General features: G+C 37.0%; 1 protein-coding gene across 1 annotated transcript in view; it reads left to right on the top strand.

Moving 5' to 3' along the window:
• PLPPR4 (phospholipid phosphatase related 4) overlaps positions 1 to 23,781 on the top strand; it is a 40,094-nt gene extending 16,313 nt beyond the window's left edge. The window contains exons 2-7 of the mRNA XM_041746961.1: positions 4,508 to 4,693; positions 11,941 to 12,070; positions 14,273 to 14,468; positions 16,076 to 16,133; positions 16,894 to 17,067; positions 19,898 to 23,781. Of these exons, the coding sequence (XP_041602895.1) occupies positions 4,508 to 4,693; positions 11,941 to 12,070; positions 14,273 to 14,468; positions 16,076 to 16,133; positions 16,894 to 17,067; positions 19,898 to 21,223 (2,070 nt within the window). The 3' untranslated portion in view covers positions 21,224 to 23,781. The remainder of the gene's footprint in view (positions 1 to 4,507; positions 4,694 to 11,940; positions 12,071 to 14,272; positions 14,469 to 16,075; positions 16,134 to 16,893; positions 17,068 to 19,897) is intronic.
• Positions 23,782 to 23,907: the final 126 nt, after the last annotated feature.

Here is a 23,907-nt window from a genome sequence, read left to right as displayed (position 1 = left end):
TAATCTTCAGGTAATTTCTTTCCATCCTCTATATTGCTGCATAAAAATAGCAAATTCACACTTTTTTCTTGGCTACAACATAACTAGAGAATAAAATTCCTAATGCCTGCCTATATGGATTTTTAAAAATATCTTTTTAAATCTCATTTTAAATGCAAACGAAAGATGTCTGTGATTTTATTATGTATATATATCAATTCTATATCTGTGCCCAAATTAGTACATACCATCTGTTAAAGTTCTTCCATTCAAAAGGAAGTTTCGTTGATGAGTATTTCAAAAGATGATACTTCTGAAGATAAGTGTGTTAGAAGGAACCATTGTAATTTTTTTTTATTTAAATCCAATTTGCCAGCATATAGTATAACACCAGTGCTCATCATATCACGTGCCCTCCTTAGTGCCCATCACCCAGTCACCCCATCCCCCTCACTACCTCCCCTTCTGCAGCCCTTTGTTTGTTTCCCAGAGTCAGGAGCCTCTCATAGTTTGTCTTCCTCTCTAATTTTTCCCACTCAGTTCCCTCTGCTTCCCTTATGGTCCCTTTCACTATTTCTTATATTCCACAAATTAATGAACCCGTATGATAATTGTCTTTCTCCAACTGACTAATTTCACTCAGCATAATACCCTTCCAGTTCCATCCATGTTGATGTAAATGGTAGGTCTTCATCCTTTCTGATGGCTGAGTAATATTCGGAAGCATTGTAATTTAATTCATTACATTGTCTGGTAGTAAAATATAGTATAGGACAACAGTGTATAAAACTACTTTTTCCACAAATATTATAAATATTTTGTTCAGATCATTCTTAAGAACAAATTGAAGGGTTCTGGGTGGCACAGTCAGATTAACGAGCTACCTTCAGCTCGGGTCCTGATCTCAGGGTCTTTGGACTGAACCCCACATCAAGCTTTCTGCTCAGCGGCGAATCTGCTTCTCCTTCTTCCTGACACTCTCTCTGTTTGTGTTTTCTCTCTCTCTCTCTCTCTATATATATATATATATAGAGAGAGAGAGAGAGATAGCGGTTTACCGCTGCCTGCAGCCCAGGGTGTGATCCTGGAGACCCTGGATCGAGTCCCACGTCAGGCTCTCTGCATGGAGCCTGCTTCTCCCTCTGCCTGTGTCTCTGCCTCTCTCTCTCTCTCTCTGCATTTCTATGAATAAATAAATAAAATCTAAAATAAATATATATATATATATATATATCCCTGTCTAACAAATAAAATTTAAAAAATGAAGTAGAATACAAAGAATAAAAGTTAAAAAAAAAAAAGCCAGAGAAGTGCCAAAAAGAAGAAAAATATGACCATTATTCTGAAAACAGATGAGGGTCTTAAAATATGTTTCTATAGAACTGTAAAGGCTATTAATACATGGTTAGAAAAATGGTGTAGCTGGAAAAATGGGCAGTTTCAGGAAGACTGCTGTCTGCAATGACTAAGGTGCATCACATTACTGAAGGAAATTATTTTCACTTAAAAATTAATTTACTATATTTACATACATGCATATGTATTTGGAAGTCACTCTGATGTATATTAGTGGAAATACAGAAATGAGTAAGATTAGGCTCCCACTTTAAGGAAATTTTCATTGAGAAGCAGAGCAAAGACTCCAACTAACCTATAGCAGATAACTATTATAAAGAACAGCATATAAAAATTTCCTAAAAAGAAGAACTAGGGAATTAAGAATGAGGAAATTACTCTCAAAAAGAATTACCATGTAAAGAATTATGAAAAAGGGGACACTTGACAAGTATATTACTAATAGTTATAGCAATAGCAATAATAATACTAACATTTATAAGCTATTCTTCATCCCAAGTATTGTTGAAAATTACTTGCAGTGGCTCCTTTCATACTTTCAACTACCTGTGATGATGGGTACATACTGTCAATGTACTGATTTCATGGATAAGAAGACTGAGACTTAAGGAAAACATTTCCAAGTTCACATTGGTAGTAGTGAGTAGAAGAGCTGATATTAGAACCCCCTGGTTGCCTTGAAAACCATATGACCCCATTGGTTTGACTACAGTATGTGGAATTCAGAGTGTCCCTTCCTGTTTATACCTACACATGTACACACACAGACACATGCACACTATAGGACTAGAACTCTCATTTCATGGCTATATCTTCATTGGTAGCAGATTCTAAAGTAATTATCCACAAAATTCAATGCCAAATAATGTCTTTCCTAGAGAAGATTTGCTTAATTTTCAGATTGGTCATGTTGACTAAGTCTTGTTCACCTTTCTGCAGAAGACATCAAACACTTCACTGGAGCAGTAGTATCTTAAACTGAGATGATCAAGCGTCTTTTAGGTGGGCATCAGGGGTCTCAGATCTGATTCACATTTACAAAATATCTTTGTAAGATCTAAAATATGAACTAAAGGCATCAGGGAAAGAGGAAAGAAGATGGGTCATCAAATCTGGTTTAAAAGTGAAATACTTAACATTCACATTAATGGAGGGAAGACTTTTACTGACTTCATGGAGTCAGTACTTTTAAGATAATGTCTATTTATGTTAAACTGATACATATTTTTGGGGATCCCTGTGTGGTGCAGCGGTTTGGCACCTGCCTTTGGCCCAGGGCGCGATCCTGGAGACCCGGGATCGAATCCCACGTCGGGCACCCGGTGCATGGAACCTGCTTCTCCCTCTGCCTGTGTCTCTGCCCCTCTCTCTGTGTGTGTGTGTGTGTGACTATCATAAATAAATAAAAATTAAAAAAATAAAAATAAAACCTGATACATATTTTTAATTAAAAATTTGCAAGTAAGACCTTTAATTAGAACTTTAAGCTAAACAGCCCTCCCGCCATTAGTTGATGCTAGTTGTATTTCATTATCCTAAAACTAATATCATTTTTGAAAAAAAAAGAAAAGCATAGAATAGTGGTTAAGAAATAAGACTTTGGAGCTCCAATCCATGGGCTCAAAATCTGCCACTTACTAGAGGAGACGGAACAGAAAATTGGCTGGTACATAGTAAGTGCTATATGCATTATTTGTTAAATTAAAACTAAAATATATTTAAGTGGATTTACATGAAAAATCTCCATCACACACATGCAGTGCAAAGCTGGTCGACACTCAAAGCTCCTATGCGTGTATTACAGGAAAGGGAATGATGAGGAGAAATGATCAGATGTTTGAGTGATCAAATGATCGTGGGTTCTAATGAGAGAAATGTGAGTGTTTTGGTGTACTTTTTGTTCTATTGGAAAGTATCAATCTGAATAACAGGAGGACAATGACAGATTAATCTCTCTATATAATTAGTTTTTCTAATAAACCTAATTCTCACCTCATTACAAAAAGACTCTTGGGAAGAGGAGGCATAATGTTGTTTTCTAAATTTGGTGTGTGTGTGTGTTTTTTTTTTAACCGAACAACCAGATACCACAGATGGTCAAGAATGTCTTCATCAAAAATCTGCCCTGTTTAGTCAAATAAATATTGTATCCTCTACAAGTAACAAAGCCTTAAGCTAAACAATTCTTAATACATGTGTGATATAAGTTTTCAGATTCTGAAAGTATTTATTGCAGTATTAAATTATTAAATGATGTACTGCATGCCCATCATGTGCCAGAAACAATACTGTGCCCTAACTCAGCAAAAAATAAATATCCCTGGAAAACTCACTTCATGGTGCATGTACCTCAGTGGGAGATGGAGACAGAGTGATGAAAAATAAACAGGTGAATTTCAGTTAATGACCACAAAGAAAAAAAAAGCGAGATGGTATAAGGTTAGAGAGGGAAGGATGGATCAAGTCTTCCTTCATTAGAAAGTACAGGAAGTCATCATTAAATGATGAAAAGAAGCCAGTCATACAAAGAGCCAGAGGAAGAGCACAAAAAGAAGGAATGGCAAATGTGAAGGTAGAAGTGAATTAGACTATTTAGGAAAAGCGTGGAATTTTAGGAAAAGTGTGGAAACCAACTAGATATGGTGGGCAGGCGGTTGGGGCATTGTATAAATATCATACAAGAAGATGGAAGAGAAGAGAAAGAAAAGAAAAAAAGTTGAAACAAGAGTCAGTCCATGCAGAAATTTATATTCCATGATGTGACATTTGAATATTATTCAAGTAGAATGGGAAGGTACTAGAATGGTTAAGATAGGGAAGGATGTGACTGAAAATATTTTCCAAAGACCCTTTGGTTTGCTGAGTGGATAGTGGATAGGTGGGGGGGTGGGGGGAGGAAAAGTGAAAGTACAACACCAGTTAGGAGGTTGATCCGGGAGCAAGGGTGAGGGACAACGGCATGGGCTCATAGCAGGCTGGTAACGGAGGTCGGTGAATTAGAGATAAGTTCTGAAAGCAGAAGCCGTAGTGCTTATGAAGGTTTTAACTCTGAGATTGGAGAAGAGTGGTGAGAGAAGGGGAGATCGTCATTTGTTTCTACTTAAAGATGCACTGATCCTATGTGTGACGTGTGCACAATAATAAATTGCTCTTCTACATCCTTCCTTCTCAGTTGCCTATATTGGCATCATCGGTGGTTAGCCTGTATTTCCTTGAACTCACCGATGTCTTCAAACCCGTGCACTCTGGATTTAGCTGCTATGACCGGAGTCTTAGCATGCCGTATATTGAACCAACCCAGGAGGCAATTCCATTCCTCATGTTGCTGAGTTTGGCTTTTGCTGGACCTGCAATTACGGTAAGAACTGCCCCCCCCCCCCATGATGTTTGTCAGTCTCCAAAAACTAAGAATGACCATGTTTGTGTAATAAACGCGTTAAAAACAAAAAGTAGAACTTGAAATCTTGAAACAGAAAGATCATGTCTTTGAGATATTGTGAAAATGACATGTAACTTAATAGTTGAAAATCACTGGCAATAGAAGTTAAGATTGGGTCGCCTGGATAGCTCACCGGTTGAGTGTCTGCCTTCGGCTCAGGTCCTGATCCTGGGTTCCGGGATCAAGTCCCACCTTGGGTTCTTCACAGGGAGACTGCTTCTCCCTCTGCCTATGTCTCTGCCTCTCTGTCTCTCTGTGTCTCTCATGAATAAATAAATAAAATCTTTAAAAATAAATAAATAAAAGTTAAGATTATATAATTACAAACTTGATGGGTCTCTAATGTTCAGTTTTATAAATCGTTCTCAAAAATGTTTGTAACTACATAATTCTCCTTGAATAGCTAGTATGACATTTCTGATATGCTTCCTAATTAATGTGTTGATTTGGTATCTGAAGTCTGGAAAGCTGGAGGGGAAAAACAAATAATTATATAGCCAAGAACTTTCTTCTCAAAAGGCATGTTGATATCACTTACAGCTAGATTTTTTTTTACTGGATTAGCACTTTTTATTGATTATGAGCACTGAACATCAACAATTATAAAGTAGAAAGGGCGTGATTCACATTCCTGGCACGTTGGTGCACACAGGCACGCACACACAAAAATAAAATACTTTAGATGCAAAACAAGCATTTGCATTTTTAAATATATACTATAAAGAAATGCCCTAACCTACTGAAGTTAAATTTAAAACATAGTTATTTTTAGTTTGCTAACTTACACATTATGAATAAACGCATTTTCATTAATTCATTAATAAATAAGACTGGGCAAGCCTTTCTACCACCTCTTCTGCCCCCAAAATCCTACATAAAGGACAAGGAACATGTTTCAAGGTTAATAATATTTATTTCTACCAGTAAAAGCCCTTAGTTTGCTTTTACCATGCTCATGAATGTCAGAGGAAGTGGTTATTAAATGAAAAGCTGTATTTGAATGGAAGTTTTACAAGATTCCCTAATGAATTGGCCAATTCTGGTTCAGCACATCAGCAATTTTAGAAAAATCTGTGCATAGACCTTCCAAATTCTATACTTTTATGTATCTATGAATTTGCTTTTTAAAATTTCTCCTGTGTTAAAAAATTATAGCATATGTTTACACACCAAATAAATTATACAAAATATTCTCAGAAGATAAAAATCAGAACTTAATATTCCATAGAACTTTATCAGACTTAAAAGTTCTGAAAATACTTTGTAAATTAATGAATTATTTGAACTCCAGTTAACCCCAGGGTGACTGGAACTATTAATGATGTGCTTGGAAATAGCTGAGACTCAAACTAATAAAACATATTTAAAGTGCAGTATTGCTCAGAATAATAGCATTTTCCTATCATTTCTCTAATGACTTACTAAAAAATCCATATCATCAGTCATCTGACAAGAGCAAAAAGAATATATGCTTTAAACTATTACACCAGGAAGCATTTCTCCTAGTTGGGGTGTAATCCCCAAATTTATTATAATAGAATACTTGAAATAAAATTCTGTACAAATGTTCATGACTGTGTTGATATTAAATACAAGACCATTTGATATTTAATCATTTAAATAATTTTCTCTTCATATATCCAGAAGCCTTTCTTCCCTAAGGTATTTTATTACGTTTTTAAGAAAGCGAGTCTAATTGTAGCACTTGCTGCTGGAACCGTTTATCTCACACTGATCCCTTTGCTAACACTGTTACATGTCCTGGGAACAATGACCTTGGCCTCAACACTGTGTTCCTGCCGCTGTGACTCCTTCATTTCCTTAATAAATATTCAACATGCAATTTAAGGGTGTTTTCTGGGGCTTCTGGCCACAGCTTTCTTTCTTGAGCCCTGAGAAATGACAGGGCAAATCTGAACCTGGAAATCCAGTACCAATCCCCCCACAAAGGACCCACTGAATCTAGGGATCTCTACAGGGCCTCCAGAGTGGCTGCATGCCTCCTAATGAAACAAAAGGCAAACTAGGAAACTATTTATACTCTGGGGTCCCTAAATTCCCTCCTATCACTTAGAGCTCTGTGACACTCCAGGGTGTCAGTGGTTCTTTTCTTCCACACTGGGTTTGTAGTTCTGGGGTAAACACACAGTGGAAAACCAAATCCTGACTTTACTCACATCTAATACTGCTTTCACATCTTTCTCCCAGGTATATATCATACTTCTTCCAGACTTCTTTCCAATTCCATTTTCTCCTCTATCTTTAAGGACTTATCCCAAAACATTCATTTTCTCAACATTGGTCTTATAGAGTCTATAGTCCCCTTGTCCTGGACCCAAAATTCTGTCTCTAATCTTACTACATAGTTACTATTCTAATCTCCTCCTCTTTTCCTGAAAGTGAAAAATAACAAGTAGACTCTCATTGTCAACCATCAAGGATACTCTGCTTTCTTTTTATCTATATGCTAGGATAAACCTGTTGCAAAATGGGGTGGTGAGTGGAGGAGGGAAAGCAAGAGGAGTCCTTCGTTTTGAAATGATTTTTAAAGCCCACCTCTGATAGGCATTAAGGAGGGCACTTGATGTGATGAGCAGTGGGTGTTACATGCAACTGGTGAATCACTAAATCCTACCCCTGAGACTAATAATACACTATATGTTAACTAAATTGAATTTAAATTAAAAAAAAAAAAAACTTTTTTAAAGCCCATTTTTGTGAGGAGAGGCATTTCCTGCTCTCATCCATTCACTTGGAGAGAAGACCATGTAAAACAAAAGACCTCATGTCAGCAATAGTCTTTAAAAGAATCTTTATATGAACAAAAGAAGATCAACTGATTTTTGATACAGGCATTTAAATATAAATCACTTTGTGTTTGCTTTTCAGATTTTTAAAAAAATGCTTGGAGGGATGTTTTAAAAATAACTTGTCTTCGTGATGTTGTACCAGAAACTGTAAAAATTCCTTTCGTGTCTGTGAAATACATTTTCTTATATCTCTGAAATTGCCCTTAAAATGGAAAATTTCATCCTTAATATTCCCTTTTCATTTACTTTAAAGTGATAATGAAATAAGTATTTTGTTCAGTCCTTTGGAGATTGTATCTCCAGGAAAACAAAATAGGATATCGTAAATCTTCATGAAGTCTATATGAATAGAAAAAAACATATACTTTCTCATCCCTGGAAGAACATTTCTATTACAAATTTTTTTCATTTGTTTTTATTGAAGTTCGATTTGCCAACATATAGTATAACACCCAGTGCTCATCCCATCAAGGGCCTTCCTCAGTACCAGTCACCCAGTTACCCAAACCCCCCACCCATCTCCCCTTCCGCAACCCTTTGTTCATTTCCCAGAGTTAAGAGTCTTTCATGGTTTGTCTCCCTCTCTAATTTTTAAAGGATAAATATATCTAACCTGATGGGAGAATTCTATTGGATTTTGATTATAGTTCTTAGTTTTCTGACAATCAAAATGTACAATATTAAATGTATTAGGGTTTCCAAAAAGATATTCAACTGGGATTCCTGGGTGGCTCAGCGGGTTAGCGCCTGCCTTCGGGCCAGAACATGATCCTGGAGTCCTGGGATCGAGTCCCACATCGGGCTCCCTGCATGGAGCCTGCTTCTTCTCCCTCTGCCTGTGTCCCTGTGTCTCTCTCTGTGTCTCTCTTGAATAAGTAAATAAAATCTTAAAAAAAAAGATATTCAACTGCACATTTAAACACTGAAGATACTACTATAAATATTATACTTTTTGTCATTTTCTTTTGTTGGTTTCACAAGAAAGATTTCTTTGATTGTGAGTTCTCCCTGTGGTGGCTATTCCTAGGGCCATGTCCATATGATTAATAAAAAGAAATCTATTTCTCACCATGTCTCCCCCACAGCAGAATCACTTCAGAATCTCTTCCAAAAACCCACCCAAGATATTCAACAAGAAAAAAAATTATTTTTTGGCCTGTGTACAGATAGAATAGGGTACTGTGAAAAGATGCTTGTCACAGACTGTTTTCTATTTGCAGATGACAAAAGCAACAAATAATTTTATTGTCAGAGCCTAAACTCTGAAACCATATTTGGGCACAACAGCTTGCCATTCAGAATGAGGAAACAAGCAGAAGCATTTAGAAATACATCAAGAAGCATATCCCTTCCCCCTAAGGAGAATTCCTTCTTTAGACAAAATTGAACCACTTTGAAAATTCATGCAGTGACATATAGATCAAGGTTAAGTGAATAGAACTGAGAAGAAAATTGATGCATTTCCTAGAGAGGACAGTTGGGTGATGTCAAAATAATGACAAGAAACCTCGATCCATAATCAAGCCAAATAGTATTAAAGAACTCTCTTGACATATGAGTTCTAAACATATTAAACAACTAAAATAAAACTCCTGAAATCTCAAGGTCATTTGAGATAATGGCTATTGTGTTGTATGCTAAGACATATTTCCCTAATGGCACTACACAAATAAAATCTTATATAATTTAGCATTCCTGGTCAAAGTATGCATCATTACATACATAATTGAAGAGAGGGGAAAATTATTCTCAGGATTATTTTTGAGGAAGTGAAGATGAAATCATCTTTTAACCATACAGCAATGCATTTCAGAAGTGAGCGGTTAATTTTCTTTGAAATGATGAATTTGAGATAAACATTATCTTACTCTATGAGTGTGTATAGTACGCCACATCTCTCTATGCTGAATATAGGACCGATTGTGTTTCCAGGACTAACTTAAAATGATAATGTAGGATGATATTTTTCAAGAAGTATAAAGAGCTAACTCACTCTTCAATGATTTGAAAAAAAAAAACATGTTTTGATGATTTCTAGACAATGGATCTTAAGGATGTTTATCACGTTTGCCACGTGATTTTCACACGTGTGGTTATTGGTAGAGTTCCATTAATAAAGTTATTTTTATACAAATTAAGATTCTTTATAATTGCACACATACCACAATACCAACAGAACTAAGTATAGCAGATTGAACATTCAAAACAGAAGACTTGGGATCCCTGGGTGGCGCTGCGGTTTGGCGCCTGCCTTCGGCCCGGGGCGCGATCCTGGAGACCCGGGATCGAATCCCACGTCGGGCTCCCGGTGCATGGAGCCTGCTTCTCCCTCTGCCTGTGTCTCTGCCTCTCTCTCTCTCTCTCTGTGTGACTATCATGAATAAATAAATAAAAAATCTTTAAAAAAAAAAAAAAACAAAACAGAAGACTTACTGCCATTAGTTTACAAGAACTATAATCTTAAATACTTGATAAAATATAAGTTAAGCTAGTAATGAGAACTGGGAAGTTTATCTAGGGAAATTTGTTTGAGCCCCTTATCGTGACTATGACCTTGAAAGAGACTGCAGTGTCTCCAAAAGTTGACTTTTCTCAGCTCCAAACATTTCTACCAATCAATATCACATTTCATAATAATCACTTAGGCACAATGATCTTAAATATTTGAATTTTTAAATAAATAAAACTCATAATTTCAAATCTTGCTATTCTTATATACCATAACTAACAGCCGGAAAGCCCAGGATAATTAAGCCAACCGGAATCCCAAAGCGAAGGTAACAAACACAAATCCTATGATGCCAGGCATTGTGTCAGATGGTGAGAATTAAAGGTAAATGAGAAATGTCCCTCCCCTCAGGGGGTTTTGGTCTAGTGAGAGACAAACAAATGAACAGTTGAAGTGCACTTTAACCAAGCTATGCTAAAAAGGAGGGATGAGATGCTAGGGAAGCTAGGAAGGGGGCATCATTCAATTTAGGGTGCTCTAGGATGTTTCAAGGAAAACTTCCTGAAGGAAATAATGCCTAACTGTATTGGGTCCCTTCTTTGATGTCCTATGTCCTAGAATCCAATAGCAAATACACTTTTCTTTATCTTAAAATCTTTACCTGATATGTTAATCCTTCTAATACTACAGTATGACATTGTCCATTGTAAACACGTTTTCTTTTTTCTTTCTTTCTTTCTTTTTCTTTCTTTCTTTCTTTCTTTCTTTCTTTCTTTCTTTCTTCTTTCTTCTTTCTTTCTTTCTTTTTTCTTTCTTTCTTTCTTTCTTTCTTTCTTTCTTTCTTTCTTCTCCTTCCTTCCTTCCTTCCTTCCTTCCTTCCTTCTTCCTTTTTTTTGAAAGAGAGAGAAAGCACAAGGTGGGGAGAGGTAGAGGGAGAGGGAGGGAGAGAATCTTAGAATCTCCGTGCCCAGCACAGAGCCTGATGTTGGAGCCCTGCCTCACAATCCTGTGATCATGACCTGATGCCAAAATCAAGAGTCAGAGGCTCCACCGACTGAGCCACCCAGGGACCCCTGCAAACACATTTTCTAATCTTATACCTAAGTGACCTGCTTACCTAAATTCTCATGTAATCTGCATTCTCCAGCAAAATAGCTGCCAGCCACATGTGGCTATTTCCATGTTGTCTAAACTGATTTAAATTTTTAAATACTGAATTAAATGCAGTGAAGTGAAATTAACAATTTACCTCCTCAGTTGTAGTAGCTGAAGTTCAAGGCTCCATAGCCACATGTGGGTAGTAGCAGCCCCATTGGACAGGATGGAAATATTTTCACCATCACAGAAATTTTTATTGGACAGCTTGGCATTAGATAGCACCTTTCTAACTTCATGCATGGCTTCCATGGGTCGAACTTTCTGTTCAATTCTGAACTGGTTTATTGAAACAATATGTTAGTAAAATTTCCTAATCCTAGCCCTGGTGCTTACTTTATTCCTCCTCGATCTCACCAGCCATCGTGTTTTTGTGCTTTAAGAGATGAAATGCCAAGACTCTAAGAGTTAGGCAGAGTCAGTCATCGTGCAATTAATCAATTAGGCATCATCCCTGGATGTTGTTGAGCAAAGGGCCAAAGATTGAGTGCTGCAACAGCATGAAAATGCTAGGATAATATCACACCCTTGGCCAGTACATAGGTACCCAGAAGATCCAACCAGTGCTCTCTACAGTGTTCTGATTGCTTCTTTTCACTACTCCCTCAACTACTCAGGAGACATTGCTCACATCTCTAATGCTTTTAAGAAAAAGACATCTCTACCTTGTTGAACTGATGATGTGTTAAGAGATAACTTGGAATTCATTTGTACCCATTGAGTCCATTCTGAACACTATCCTGTCTTTGCAGATTATGGTAGGGGAAGGAATTCTCTACTGTTGCCTGTCCAAAAGAAGAAATGGGGTTGGACTGGAGCCCAACATCAATGCTGGAGGCTGCAATTTCAACTCCTTCCTTAGAAGAGCTGTCAGATTTGTTGGTGGGTGTGGGGAACCACAAAGAAAGGAAATGTTTTTTTTAATAGAAATGTTATATTTAATTACAGATATTAAATCTTTAAAGCTATAATTTAAATGTATAATTTTGGGTACATGATGAGTTTTACATTATGCAAAAAAAACGTTAAAACAGTAAGATTTGGGCTTTGTATCTGTAATGTGTTATTTACAGCTATAGTCCTTGTTTTGAGAGCTAACCCGCCATGCATTTCAGTATATTTCTGGTCTTAGCTGTAGTTAAAGCATAAATTTAGTTTAAAATGGTTTCTCTGGATATGTGTTCATTTTTGAAAGTGGAGAATAAATGTCAGCAATCTCCTAATGGCCATTAGGAATGGATAACTCTTCAGAAATTAGTTTAGCCACATCAGTGATTCCATTTCAATTCTCTTGGACTGCTCATCCAGAAGTTACTGCACATGGAAATGTCACCATAGAGAACCAAACTGTGGTTATTTTTCCTTAGTTATAGCCTCTAACTTTACTCCTATTTTTTATGAGATCTATAGAAAATCAGCATCCGAATCTAACCGTTATCTAAACTCTCATCTCTTGATTAGCATATGACCATCTTAATGTTAGAATCACAGGCCTTTTGGCTTTTTTAGCTGAGTTGAGAAGTCAAAACACAGTATACGACATCAATATGAATGTTTTACATTCATTCCCAGAAAGTCAGTAAAAAACTACTTCACCTGTAACCTCTCAGCTCAAAAGAATAGGTGATTAAAAAAAAAAAAAGAGAATAGCTAATTTCATTTACTATCTAGAAAGTAATTAAATGCAACCTTCTCTCCTGCTAGAGGAAAAGTCTGGTCTAAAAATTATGCATTAGACTCTGTTCCGCTAAGCAAGGTTCTTGGATGTGGTAATCCAAGAACAGGCCCCTTAGCACAAACTGAGTCAAGGAAAGAAATCTTTAGGACATATAGCTGATCTCAGACAAAAACTTGCCCAAGGCTGTGAAAAGCCTCGTGCCTGTAGGGATGGTCCATCCTACCCTAGAGAACAGTGTCCCAGAGTCAGCAACTCCATTCTCCGTGGGTCTGGAGATTGTCATGGAGTATTGTTTTAGGCTTACATGTCTGGGTTTCCCCACTAAAGCATACTCCTCTCCAAGACCTTACATGCTGCTAGGAATCAAAATATAGAAATGAAGGTCCTATGTCTTGAATCCCAGGTGAGAGGATGGAGAAGAAATTGGGAGAGTAGTTCCTAGGTGGGGATAAGCAGAAAAGGAAAGTGGAAACCAGGGTAATGGGCAGGCCAGCAAATGTGGTCTGGAGGATTCTACTGATGAATTTCTCAGCTGCCTCTTGCATTGATTTCTATGAGCAAATCATGAGTCAGAATCCAGACTGTCAAGTCAGAGTGAATTCAGAGTGTCAAGACAATGTAAAGGAAGCTGGCAAGTTCAGATTATGTGTATGTGAGCAAAACTTAGCTCCCACGCAAGGGACTTGGAGCAGGAATGGAGTTTGAGTGTACAACCTGCATCAGAGTTTGTGGGTTTATGTTTTGAGACCGGCCCCCAGGAGACAAAAGAAAGAATTTGCACAGGGAGATACGAGAACATCATCTCTGAATTCCAAATATGCAGGAAATCTCCCATAGCCCTGTACCCAATATATGATGATTATTTCCATGACAGGACCCACCTGCCCTCTTCTCTGTTTTAATGAGTATTCCTGGTATGACTGCAGCTTGTAGTGAGTTGGAACCAGTTCTGCAGGGTTTGGCAACTGTGGCTGGAGTCAGGAAGTACTGGGGAAAGAGTCCTGAAAGCTCAGACATGCTAAGCAATTTTAAATAATTTTGAATTTTCCTTCATTGCCCATATTTAATCCTTCTCAAATCACACAGTTGGTCACCTTTACATGTCCCAGGTGTGTGACAAGCGACCTATGGTAATAATATTAAGAATGGGTCCTATTTTTACCAAAGTGATGAAAGTACCTCAAATGACGACGTTGGAGACACTCACTGCCCTTATTTTGGCAATGAGTATCTGGTTTAAAGGTTTAGAAATCTCCTATACTAATTTTCTCTAAATAAACTCAGAGAAAATGATCTCAACAGATTTGAAGGTCACCACGGAAATGTATAATAAACATGGTTGGTGACGGCACAGCATCAGCATGAAGCACTAACTTGATCACAATTTCTTTTCCTTTTGCTTATAGGTGTTCATGTGTTTGGACTGTGCTCTACAGCTCTCATTACAGATATCATACAGCTCTCCACAGGGTATCAGGCACCATACTTTCTGACCGTGTGCAAGCCGAACTACACCTCTCTGAATGTGTCTTGTAAGGAAAATTCCTATATTGTAGAAGATATTTGCTCAGGATCTGACCTTACAGTTATCAACAGTGGCAGGTTAGAAATTGAGATTTTAAAACTTCCTGTGTCAGTGTTTTCATTGTTCATGAATAGCGTGGAGTATTGTTTTAGGCTTACATTTGTCAGTCATAATGATTTTGGTTTGCTTTTTTCTTTTCTGTGTTTTTAATTCAGTGATTCCCTTAGTTATACCATAGAAACTCTTTGGTGGCTCATTCCAAATCCTTCTGTCTCACAAATTTCAGCCTCATATTCTTGCCACTAATCTTCATATCATCAGATCCTTTCACGTTTTCTGATCTACTTATGGTTTTAGGATATCACAATTAGTTTCTTTTAGGATGTTTACAATTAGTCATGACTTATTGTCAATACGCATTCCTTAAGTGGAAGACTAAGCATCAATATCTTATCTCCACTGTGTGCTTTATTTTTTAAACATCATGTGAATTTTCTTTCTGGTAGAGTTTTCTACGTACATCTTCTTTGCATAAACCCAGAAGATCAGTATAGCTTCTAACCTTGCATTTTAGAAAATAAAAGACAGAAAAATTCAAGAAAATGCCAATGCATTAAGTTTTTTTCAGTCAGTAAAGTAAAAGTTAAACTTTTTTGGCAAGAGATAATGTTTTGGAAGTTCAAAAGAAATAAACTACAGAAGGACGAAGGGCAATAAGTGATTGCTATAAGAATTGCATTTGTCATTCAGTGAGTTCTCAAAATTGTTTTGAGTCGAAAATAAGTAAGTACCCTTGAAGAAGCAGACCTGATATTATGTAATTATACACATTCAAGTTCTCATGGTCCATTCAATAATTTTGAAGCTACCTTTAAGACCTATGTCCTCTATTCTTTCTCAGTCTTTTTACATATCTTGTCTGTGTTAAGTGGTAATCCTTTTTCTTGGGTACCAAATAATTAGGAAAACATTAATATAACTGAGTTTTATCTTTTTTAACCTTTTTTTTAACCATTAAAAGAAATATTTGTTTTTTTTTTCTTTCGCCTGTCCTTTTCAGTGTCTCTTCCATATCCTGTGTTCCACCTCCCCTACCTTGCTTCTTAAATCATTTAACTAAATAAGATGCTCTGTGAGTCTTGAGATGATAATTATGTAAAGGTAGAACATACAAAGAAACATTTTGTTAAAATTGGGCTTCTTGTGTTTTCTAGAGTGTAAAAAATACATTTAGACCCATTGCTGTGAGAAAACAATGTTGTCTTTTAAAGTCTTATGTAAATGAAACCATATATTTAGGAGCATAGGAAAAGCTTCAAAGCTTTAAAATCCTAGGTTTTATGATTTACTTTAAACTGACATAATTCGAATACCAAAGAACAATGATAATGTTTTCCAATCCACTTCTACTTCCAACCATCATTCCAATGGTGTAACAAAGTGATCCCCTTCAAGTTGGCACTTTCTATTGAAAAGCACATTTCTACTATTTAATTCTAATGGTGATTAGCAGTGTTTATTTTATCAATCAGATCTTTCTCCAGAAAACTAAACAGAAATTAAAGTTATCACTTATTGCCTTGAGGCTTTTAAGTTGAACATTTTAACCATCCAGTGTTCTTGAGAGGATTGTTAGCAGTGGATCTGAAATAGGAGGCATAATTTGACTGTCTTCCTTTGGCAGAAAATCATTCCCTTCTCAACATGCGACCCTTGCCGCCTTTGCAGCTGTGTATGTTTCGGTAAGTCACTGGCTCTTTTTCATTGGTCTGTGTCCTGGGGAAAATCAGAGAAAGGACTGTTGTCTCCAAGTGACTAATTAGATTATATAGCTGTGCAATCACTGAACAGTAAACTTGAGTACAGCAATCCTTCAACACAATTGCATTGAAAGCAGAAATTGGATGATACTGTACATGGTATTATAGTAAAAGAAATTTTCTACACAGTCTTCGTATTTACTCAGCCTGGTATACCTTCCATGTAATATACCTCATGGCAGGGTATTGTGAACTACATGAATGTTATAAATGCCCAAACCGAAAGAATTGTTAAGCACACACATACACACACATACATATGTGCTTTCCTTTCAGTATTTATGTAACAAGGAGTTCAAAGTCAGTCTAAATGTGATAAATGATATACAATGAATTATCATCACATCTGATTAATACAATAGTCCATCAGGTCTTATGTAAGAAAAGTGGGTTGAAATTATGTGAAAAATAGCACAGCAACTAAACAGTTATCTGGCTAATTCTACTGCTTCACTTTGTCTTTCAAACTTCCATGTAATTAAATGAGATCTGGTTTTTATTTGACGAATTTTGCTATATATTTCCTCTTTTTCAGGTATAGAACATAACCATGGCAAGGGGAATGGAAGAGTAAAATTAATGTCAAGTGTACCAGTTAGACTTTGAGTCTAACTTTTTAATTTGATTATAATTTAATAGTAAAATGACCATTCTAACATACCAGATTTCTTTCATTTTTCAGATGTACTTCAATTCCACATTAACAGATTCCTCTAAGCTTCTCAAACCTCTCTTGGTCTTCACCTTTATTATCTGCGGGATCATCTGTGGGCTCACACGGATAACTCAATATAAGAACCACCCAGTTGATGTCTACTGTGGCTTTCTAATAGGAGGAGGAATTGCTCTGTACTTGGTAAACAATTTACTATTCTTATTTGATAAACCATAGTTTAAGTGGAAAACATGCATTGAACATTTTTGCACTGTAATAATTTTCTTGCGATGTAGTTTATAGTCATCAGAAAATCTCTGAGGCATCTCCATCCTGTGCCAAAACACATATCCCGCTTTCAGCAAAATAATTTTTTTAAACCCATACCATGGACCAGAAACTGCAACTTTAGGATTATTGCATTTTTACACACACACACCTGAAAGGGTCAAGGACTATTTTTGCTACTATAATTTTATAGATGAGGAAAGTAAATATTAGTGAAAGTAAAGGTTTGGTGGAAGTTTATATAACTTGCCCAAGAACACAAATGTAGTACTAGGATATGTTAGCACCAACTAACACTGAATTCTTTAGCAGTACTCTATTTTCAAGCCTGATCTTCCTTCAGAAGAAATATTCTCAGCATAAGAAAACTGAAATTGCCCATTTCATGCATTTGTTCATGCATTCATTCATTCACTCATTCAATATCTGATCTGTGCCAGGTACTATACTCAGCATCAGAACAGTGAGAAATAAGATATAGCCTTGAGGAGTTTTCTGTTTAAAGACTGATAATAAATTTAAATAGTTGCAATATGCTAAATGATATATTTTGTTCATTTAGTGAACAAAATGCTTTGGGAATAGCAAACTGAAGAAGGAAGTTAGAGAAGCCTTCCTAGAAGTGATGTGGTTTTTAAGGAATAAGAAATTTTTTTCTTATAGTAAGGAAAGGAGGAAGGCCATCCAAGCGGAAGAAACTGCACATGCAAAAAGATGGATGTAGGAGAGAGTCAAGTATAAGTGGAAGGTGAGGGACAGGAGGAGTAAGAGGTAATGGCCAGGTTTCTAGCTCGGAAGACTGGGCAGATGGTGACTTCATTAGTGGACCAAGAACATGATGGAGGAAGCAGGTTGGTGGAGGTTACCTCAATTTAAAGATCAATAGACAATAAATAAATAAATAAATATCAATAAGCAGTTGAAGAGTTGCATCTGGAGCTCAAAAGGGCAATCAGTAGTGGAGAAATAGACAATGATGACAAAAAATAGTGGAGAAACAGAATGATGACAAAAGTAGTAAAAACACTGAAGCAAGCGACTATTTTTCATTTTTATAAACTAGCATGGTCAGGATTGTCACTTCAAATCTCACACTTATGCATATGCTTTCTTCAGTGGAGGAGAAAGTGATCAAAGTAAAGTTAGCATGCCAGGGACTGCGCGTAAGCTTGGGTTTCCCATGGGAGTGTTGACTGGCAATATGTGTCGCAGAATAAGCAAGGAAGACTGAGAACTGCCTCTCTCAAGTTCATGCATTGCCTTTGCATGGATGTGATTTCATCGTGTCCTGGAATTAGCCTGGGCTCCATACTCGGAAGGATTTGGGCTTGAATCTCAAATACCTCACATTTGGCTGAGTTACATAATCTCTCAGAACCTTGTTTCTTCACTTATAAAATGAGAAGAATACTAGTTATTTCATATCATAACAAGGATGGAGCAACTATTATTAAGCACAGTGCTGGGCACTGCATGCTGGACAATATGGGCAGAGGTTACTTACTGTCTCGTGGACAATTTTCCTGAACCTACAACTTTAAATAAAATTATTAATAGAGCATTAGGTAGGGGCTGCACATCCTGAGAACTCTGGCAGTGAGAGCATATATGGATACTATTTAGAAGAAAATTTGAGCCAAGAATTAAAGTAGTTGGAGAGGCAGAAGCTTGACTTATTTCATTTCTGTTTGTACCCTATGCCCTGAAATTGGAAATTCATCAATTCTAAGCCAATGCTATTGTAAATTGTTCAGCACTCTATAAAAATGTTAAATCGTTGGGATTCTTAGGTTTAATTTGAAAAGTGTCTACCATCTATGGAAATTAGTACCCAAATAGCTATCTGCTGCTTGCTCATGTCTAAATAAGCACCTCATAAATTGAAAATCCAACAGAGATTTAGTCTTCTCTTTATAAAAATTCTGACTCCAAATGTTGCCATATCCAAATTTTTATCCCCCAAATCTAAAATAATAAAAAATTAGTAGGTTGAGTATGAAGATAAGATTAAATAAAATGTAGCTCAAGTTTAGGGTACTAAAACACTGAATTGATCAGCACTGAATTGATCAAATATTACTTCCAAACTTAAGACCAAGTTAAAGGAAAGAATGTAGGTTCTCCATACTAGTCATGTCTGCCCTCTCTCTTGAGAACACTCTGTACAATGCTGAATACACAGGGCTGTGTTTGATCTGAGTTTTAACAACATTCGTCCCTGACCTCACTGCAAAACATGATGGCATGTTTTATGAATGATTCACTGTTTTATATTTTTCACACATCTCCTGCTTTCCATCATAAGGTGTGATTGAAAATGGAGGGTAAAATAAATCAGTTAAGCTATTCAGGGTGTCACTTGACAAGAGGTTCCTAAATCCAGAAAAATGAATTGCCTTGAAAAGCAGAAGAATATCCTTATTTTTCTCATTGTCCTTTTTTCTCAAAATATACAGAGGATGAGATTCACCCAAACATCCAGTGGGATGGAGAAAGGACAAAAGTCCAACTAATAAAAAATAATGGGCTCCTTATTTCTGAACAGTTAGTTCAAGGATTTATGATATAACTTAAATAAATTATGTCCTGAGTAATTGTAGTTTGGGTTTTTTGTTATTTGTATTAGTCAATGGTATGGAGAGAGCACCTACCTTATTTATATGCTTCAGTGGGTCCTCTAAGACAAATGCTTAGTGATCATGTCTTCTAGTGCATGGTGTTCATTGTTTCTCTTAAACACTAGGGCCTGTATGCTGTGGGGAACTTTCTGCCTAGTGAAGAGAGTATGTTTCAGCATAGAGACGCCCTCAGATCCCTGACGGACCTCAACCAAGACCCCACTCGAGTTTTATCTGCCAAAAATGGTAGCAGCAGTGATGGAATTGCTCACACAGAAGGCATCCTCAACCGAAACCACAGAGATGCTAGCTCATTGACAAACCTCAAAAGGGCAAATGCTGACGTAGAAATCATCACTCCACGGAGCCCCATGGGGAAGGAAAACATGGTGACCTTTAGCAATACCCTGCCCAGAGCCAACACCCCATCTGTGGAAGACCCTGTCAGAAGAAATGCCACCATTCATGCCTCTATGGATTCTGCTCGATCAAAGCAGCTTCTCACCCAGTGGAAGAATAAGAATGAAAGTCGGAAGTTGTCCCTGCAAGTTATAGAGACTGAGCCTGGACAGTCACCACCCAGATCCATAGAAATGAGGTCAAGCTCAGAGCCCTCCAGAGTGGGAGTGAATGGCGACCACCATGCTCCCAGCAATCAGTACCTCAAGATCCAGCCTGGCACTGTCCCCGGCTGTAACAATAGCATGCCTGGAGGACCAAGAGTATCCATTCAGTCCCGCCCTGGGTCCTCACAGTTAGTGCACATCCCCGAGGAGACCCAGGAAAACATAAGCACCTCTCCCAAAAGCAGCTCTGCTCGAGCCAAGTGGCTGAAGGCTGCTGAGAAGACTGTGGCCTGTAACAGAAGCAACAGCCAGCCCCGAATCATGCAAGTAATAGCTATGTCCAAGCAGCAGGGCGTCCTCCAAAGCAGCCCCAAGAACACTGAAGGTAGCACGGTCTCCTGCACTGGCTCCATCCGCTACAAAACCTTGACAGACCACGAACCCAGTGGGATCGTAAGGGTTGAGGCTCACCCAGAGAACAACAGGCCCATCATACAGATCCCGTCCACTGAAGGTGAGGGTAGTGGCTCCTGGAAATGGAAAGCCCCTGAAAAGGGCAGCCTTCGCCAAACTTATGAGCTCAACGATCTCAACAGAGACTCAGAAAGCTGTGAGTCCCTGAAAGACAGTTTTGGTTCTGGAGACCGCAAGAGAAGCAACATAGATAACAATGAGCATCACCACCACGGAATCACCACCATCCGCGTCACCCCAGTAGAGGGCAGCGAAATTGGCTCTGAGACGCTGTCCATCTCTTCCTCCCGCGACTCTACCCTGCGGAGAAAGGGCAACATCATCTTAATCCCTGAAAGAAGTAACAGCCCTGAAAACACTAGAAATATCTTCTACAAGGGAACCTCCCCAACACGGGCTTACAAAGATTGAATGATGGTGTTCAATCACTTGATCCCCAAAAGACCACGTGTTGATTCTATCTGTGCTCTGTTCCAGCGGATTGAGAAGACTTCTCATCAAACTGGGTCATCTACCATCAGCCCGGAACTCAATGACTCTTGAGAACTATTACATTCAAGCTTGTAGATTTCACATCAAGGGGAGGGAAAAGCACAATGCAAGAACCTAATTAATGTGATAATGTGAAGAATCTTAAGACCTGTCTTCAAACTCAAAAGGTTTGCAGAAGGCAGTATCAGAAGAAAGCGGTTTCCTTCAGTGTATACTATATTACTTCCTGAATGTGCCAACTTTAGGGATTTTTCTTTATAATTGGCTGTGGGAATCCAGAACACATGTTTCCCTACAGCAAAGGCCATGCAGTATTATATATTCATTTTGCAGAATCTGCACCTAAAGCTCAGTAAGGGTGGTGCTGATTATTATAGTACATATACCATGTAAACTCTCAAATTCTATTTAGCTGTGAAATAGTGGTGTGCAATTCCTTGTCAAAGAAATGCTACTGTATTAAGAAGATGCTGGCTGCTTTGTGTTAGAATAGGACACCCCGCAGCTTCTCTGTAGTGGCTCTGTCACAGTCAAAAAATGAAAAGGTTTTGTGCATTTCTTCAAAATTATACTTTCTTCAACAACAAGAATTGTGTAGAAATATTTTAAGTGAGAGGGAATAACTAATACATTTCTACATTGGTTTTTTTTTTTGCTGCTTACTTTTTATTTAGGTATAGGTACTATTAATGATTCTTAGTGAGTAAATTTGCATAATTTTAAAAATACATTGTTTTAGAGTCTTTTGAAATTGTGATCATATTTTGCATTTTATGGTTCCTCCTTTATTTATTAATTAAAAACTTCTTTTGGTGTTATGGGTATGTTTTTCTATTTTTAAGTCAAGAATAACAGTTGACATTCCTTGAGCAAAATACATCGCTGTGAATTTATAAACAAGAAATCTGAACCAACACTTGACATTGTGAGTTACATTGCCAGCAATATTGGTTGAGTCTACGCTTGGATGTCTCCAACCAGCTGGCTTCGGTTGCTATCTTAACAAGTAATCCAAAAACTTCATTTTGTTCCAGATTATTAATTTTTATATCCTAATAACCAGTAAATAGTAGAGCAACAGTAGTTGGGTTTTACCTTCTTCCTTCAGATATTTTTATTAATTGGACATCAACTGGAAGAATCTGAAAAAAATGCAAATTGATATTTGAAAGTATCTCACAGTATAAATTAAGAATGTATTTCTTCAAAATCTCTAAGTAGGCACAGTTTTAGTGCTTAATATGCAAACAACAGTTTTGCTACCTATCCTGAATAAAGCCTTCAGCCTAAATCAACGAAACCAATATTATCAATAGGAAGAAGATAAAACCAAAACATTTGGAAGTTTTTCCAACTTAAAAATTTAAGTATGGAGAAATATTTGGTTCTTGGAATTTAGTATCAAACCTTTTTTTACACCATTTCTTAGGAATTCTAATATACACTCGATGATTGCCAAGGGGATAAAAGGTAACAACAAAGCTGGTTGATTTGATCTGTTTCATTTTCAATGAGAACAGAAAGAGTTGTTTAGAGATAAAGACTGTCACATCATTATCAACTTCTACAGGAAAAGGGCAAAGCTTTCTAGAGTCACCAACCTCCTAAAGCATTAGGGATTTAGCTGAAACCAGCAGAATTGAAAACTCTGGCAATAAAATATGATTCAACTATATCCCTTCTGGCAATTTCCTTCTCAGAGAGGGGAGTGGGAGTAAAACATTGCCTTCCCCACTTCTCGCTACTACCACCGTCACCACACTCCTACTGGCTTTTGCCATTGCATAGAGAGAAAGGTGGACTGGTTTTAGTACTCTGAAGAAAAAAAAAAAAAAGCTGCAGCATTTCAGGTGCAGTAAGATGTTTCCTAATCTTTCCTATTTCTTAACAAAAGATTTTAAAGTACTTCTCTAGTCATTGAAGGGTTTTTTTTTTCTTTACATAAATATTGATATATTCTTTTTCTACTCAAAGTGCCAAAGGCTACAGTTTTTAATGACTGAACCAATTGTATCACATTGTTAAGGAAATATAATGATAGTCGCTAGAACTCAGACCTCTGCATGTATATTTGATAATACATCTTTTGTAAAAAAAAATTACAAAAAAAATATTTGTTTACATTCCACTGGTACCTTAATTTAAAACAAATGAGACTAACAGGTGGTATCTCTTCTTAGTGTTCTATTTATCTGATTTGCTAATGAGAGCACTTCTTCCTGTGTTAGGCTGTGCTTTACTGAGAAAACCAAGTATTGAATAAAGAGAGTAATTATCTTTTTAAAGTAAATAAAATTATGAAAAAATATATATAATATATATAAAGTATCGTGTTTAATAAAATGTTATGCAATGTTTTCCAAACTGATAAAGTTTGTAAAGTGCTATAATGTATTTTGTTAAGTACAGATTAAAGCTATTGTGTGAGTATATTGTGCTAACATCATAGAAATAAAGATTAGATTTCTTCATCAAAATTGGAACATTTTGATTTTTTTACTTTAGACAGAGTGTGAATGGATAATAACTTGGCTTATGGGAAAACAGCTGAGGAATTGAGAATGAATCAGAACTGATTATATTCATAATTGTTTAGAAGAAAG

The sequence above is a fragment of the Vulpes lagopus genome, chromosome 3 (genome assembly GCF_018345385.1).
Source record: "Vulpes lagopus strain Blue_001 chromosome 3, ASM1834538v1, whole genome shotgun sequence".
Taxonomy (NCBI): domain Eukaryota; kingdom Metazoa; phylum Chordata; class Mammalia; order Carnivora; family Canidae; genus Vulpes; species Vulpes lagopus.
The sequence above is the reverse complement of the archived record's forward strand: the minus strand, read 5'-3'. Positions and strand labels throughout refer to the sequence as shown.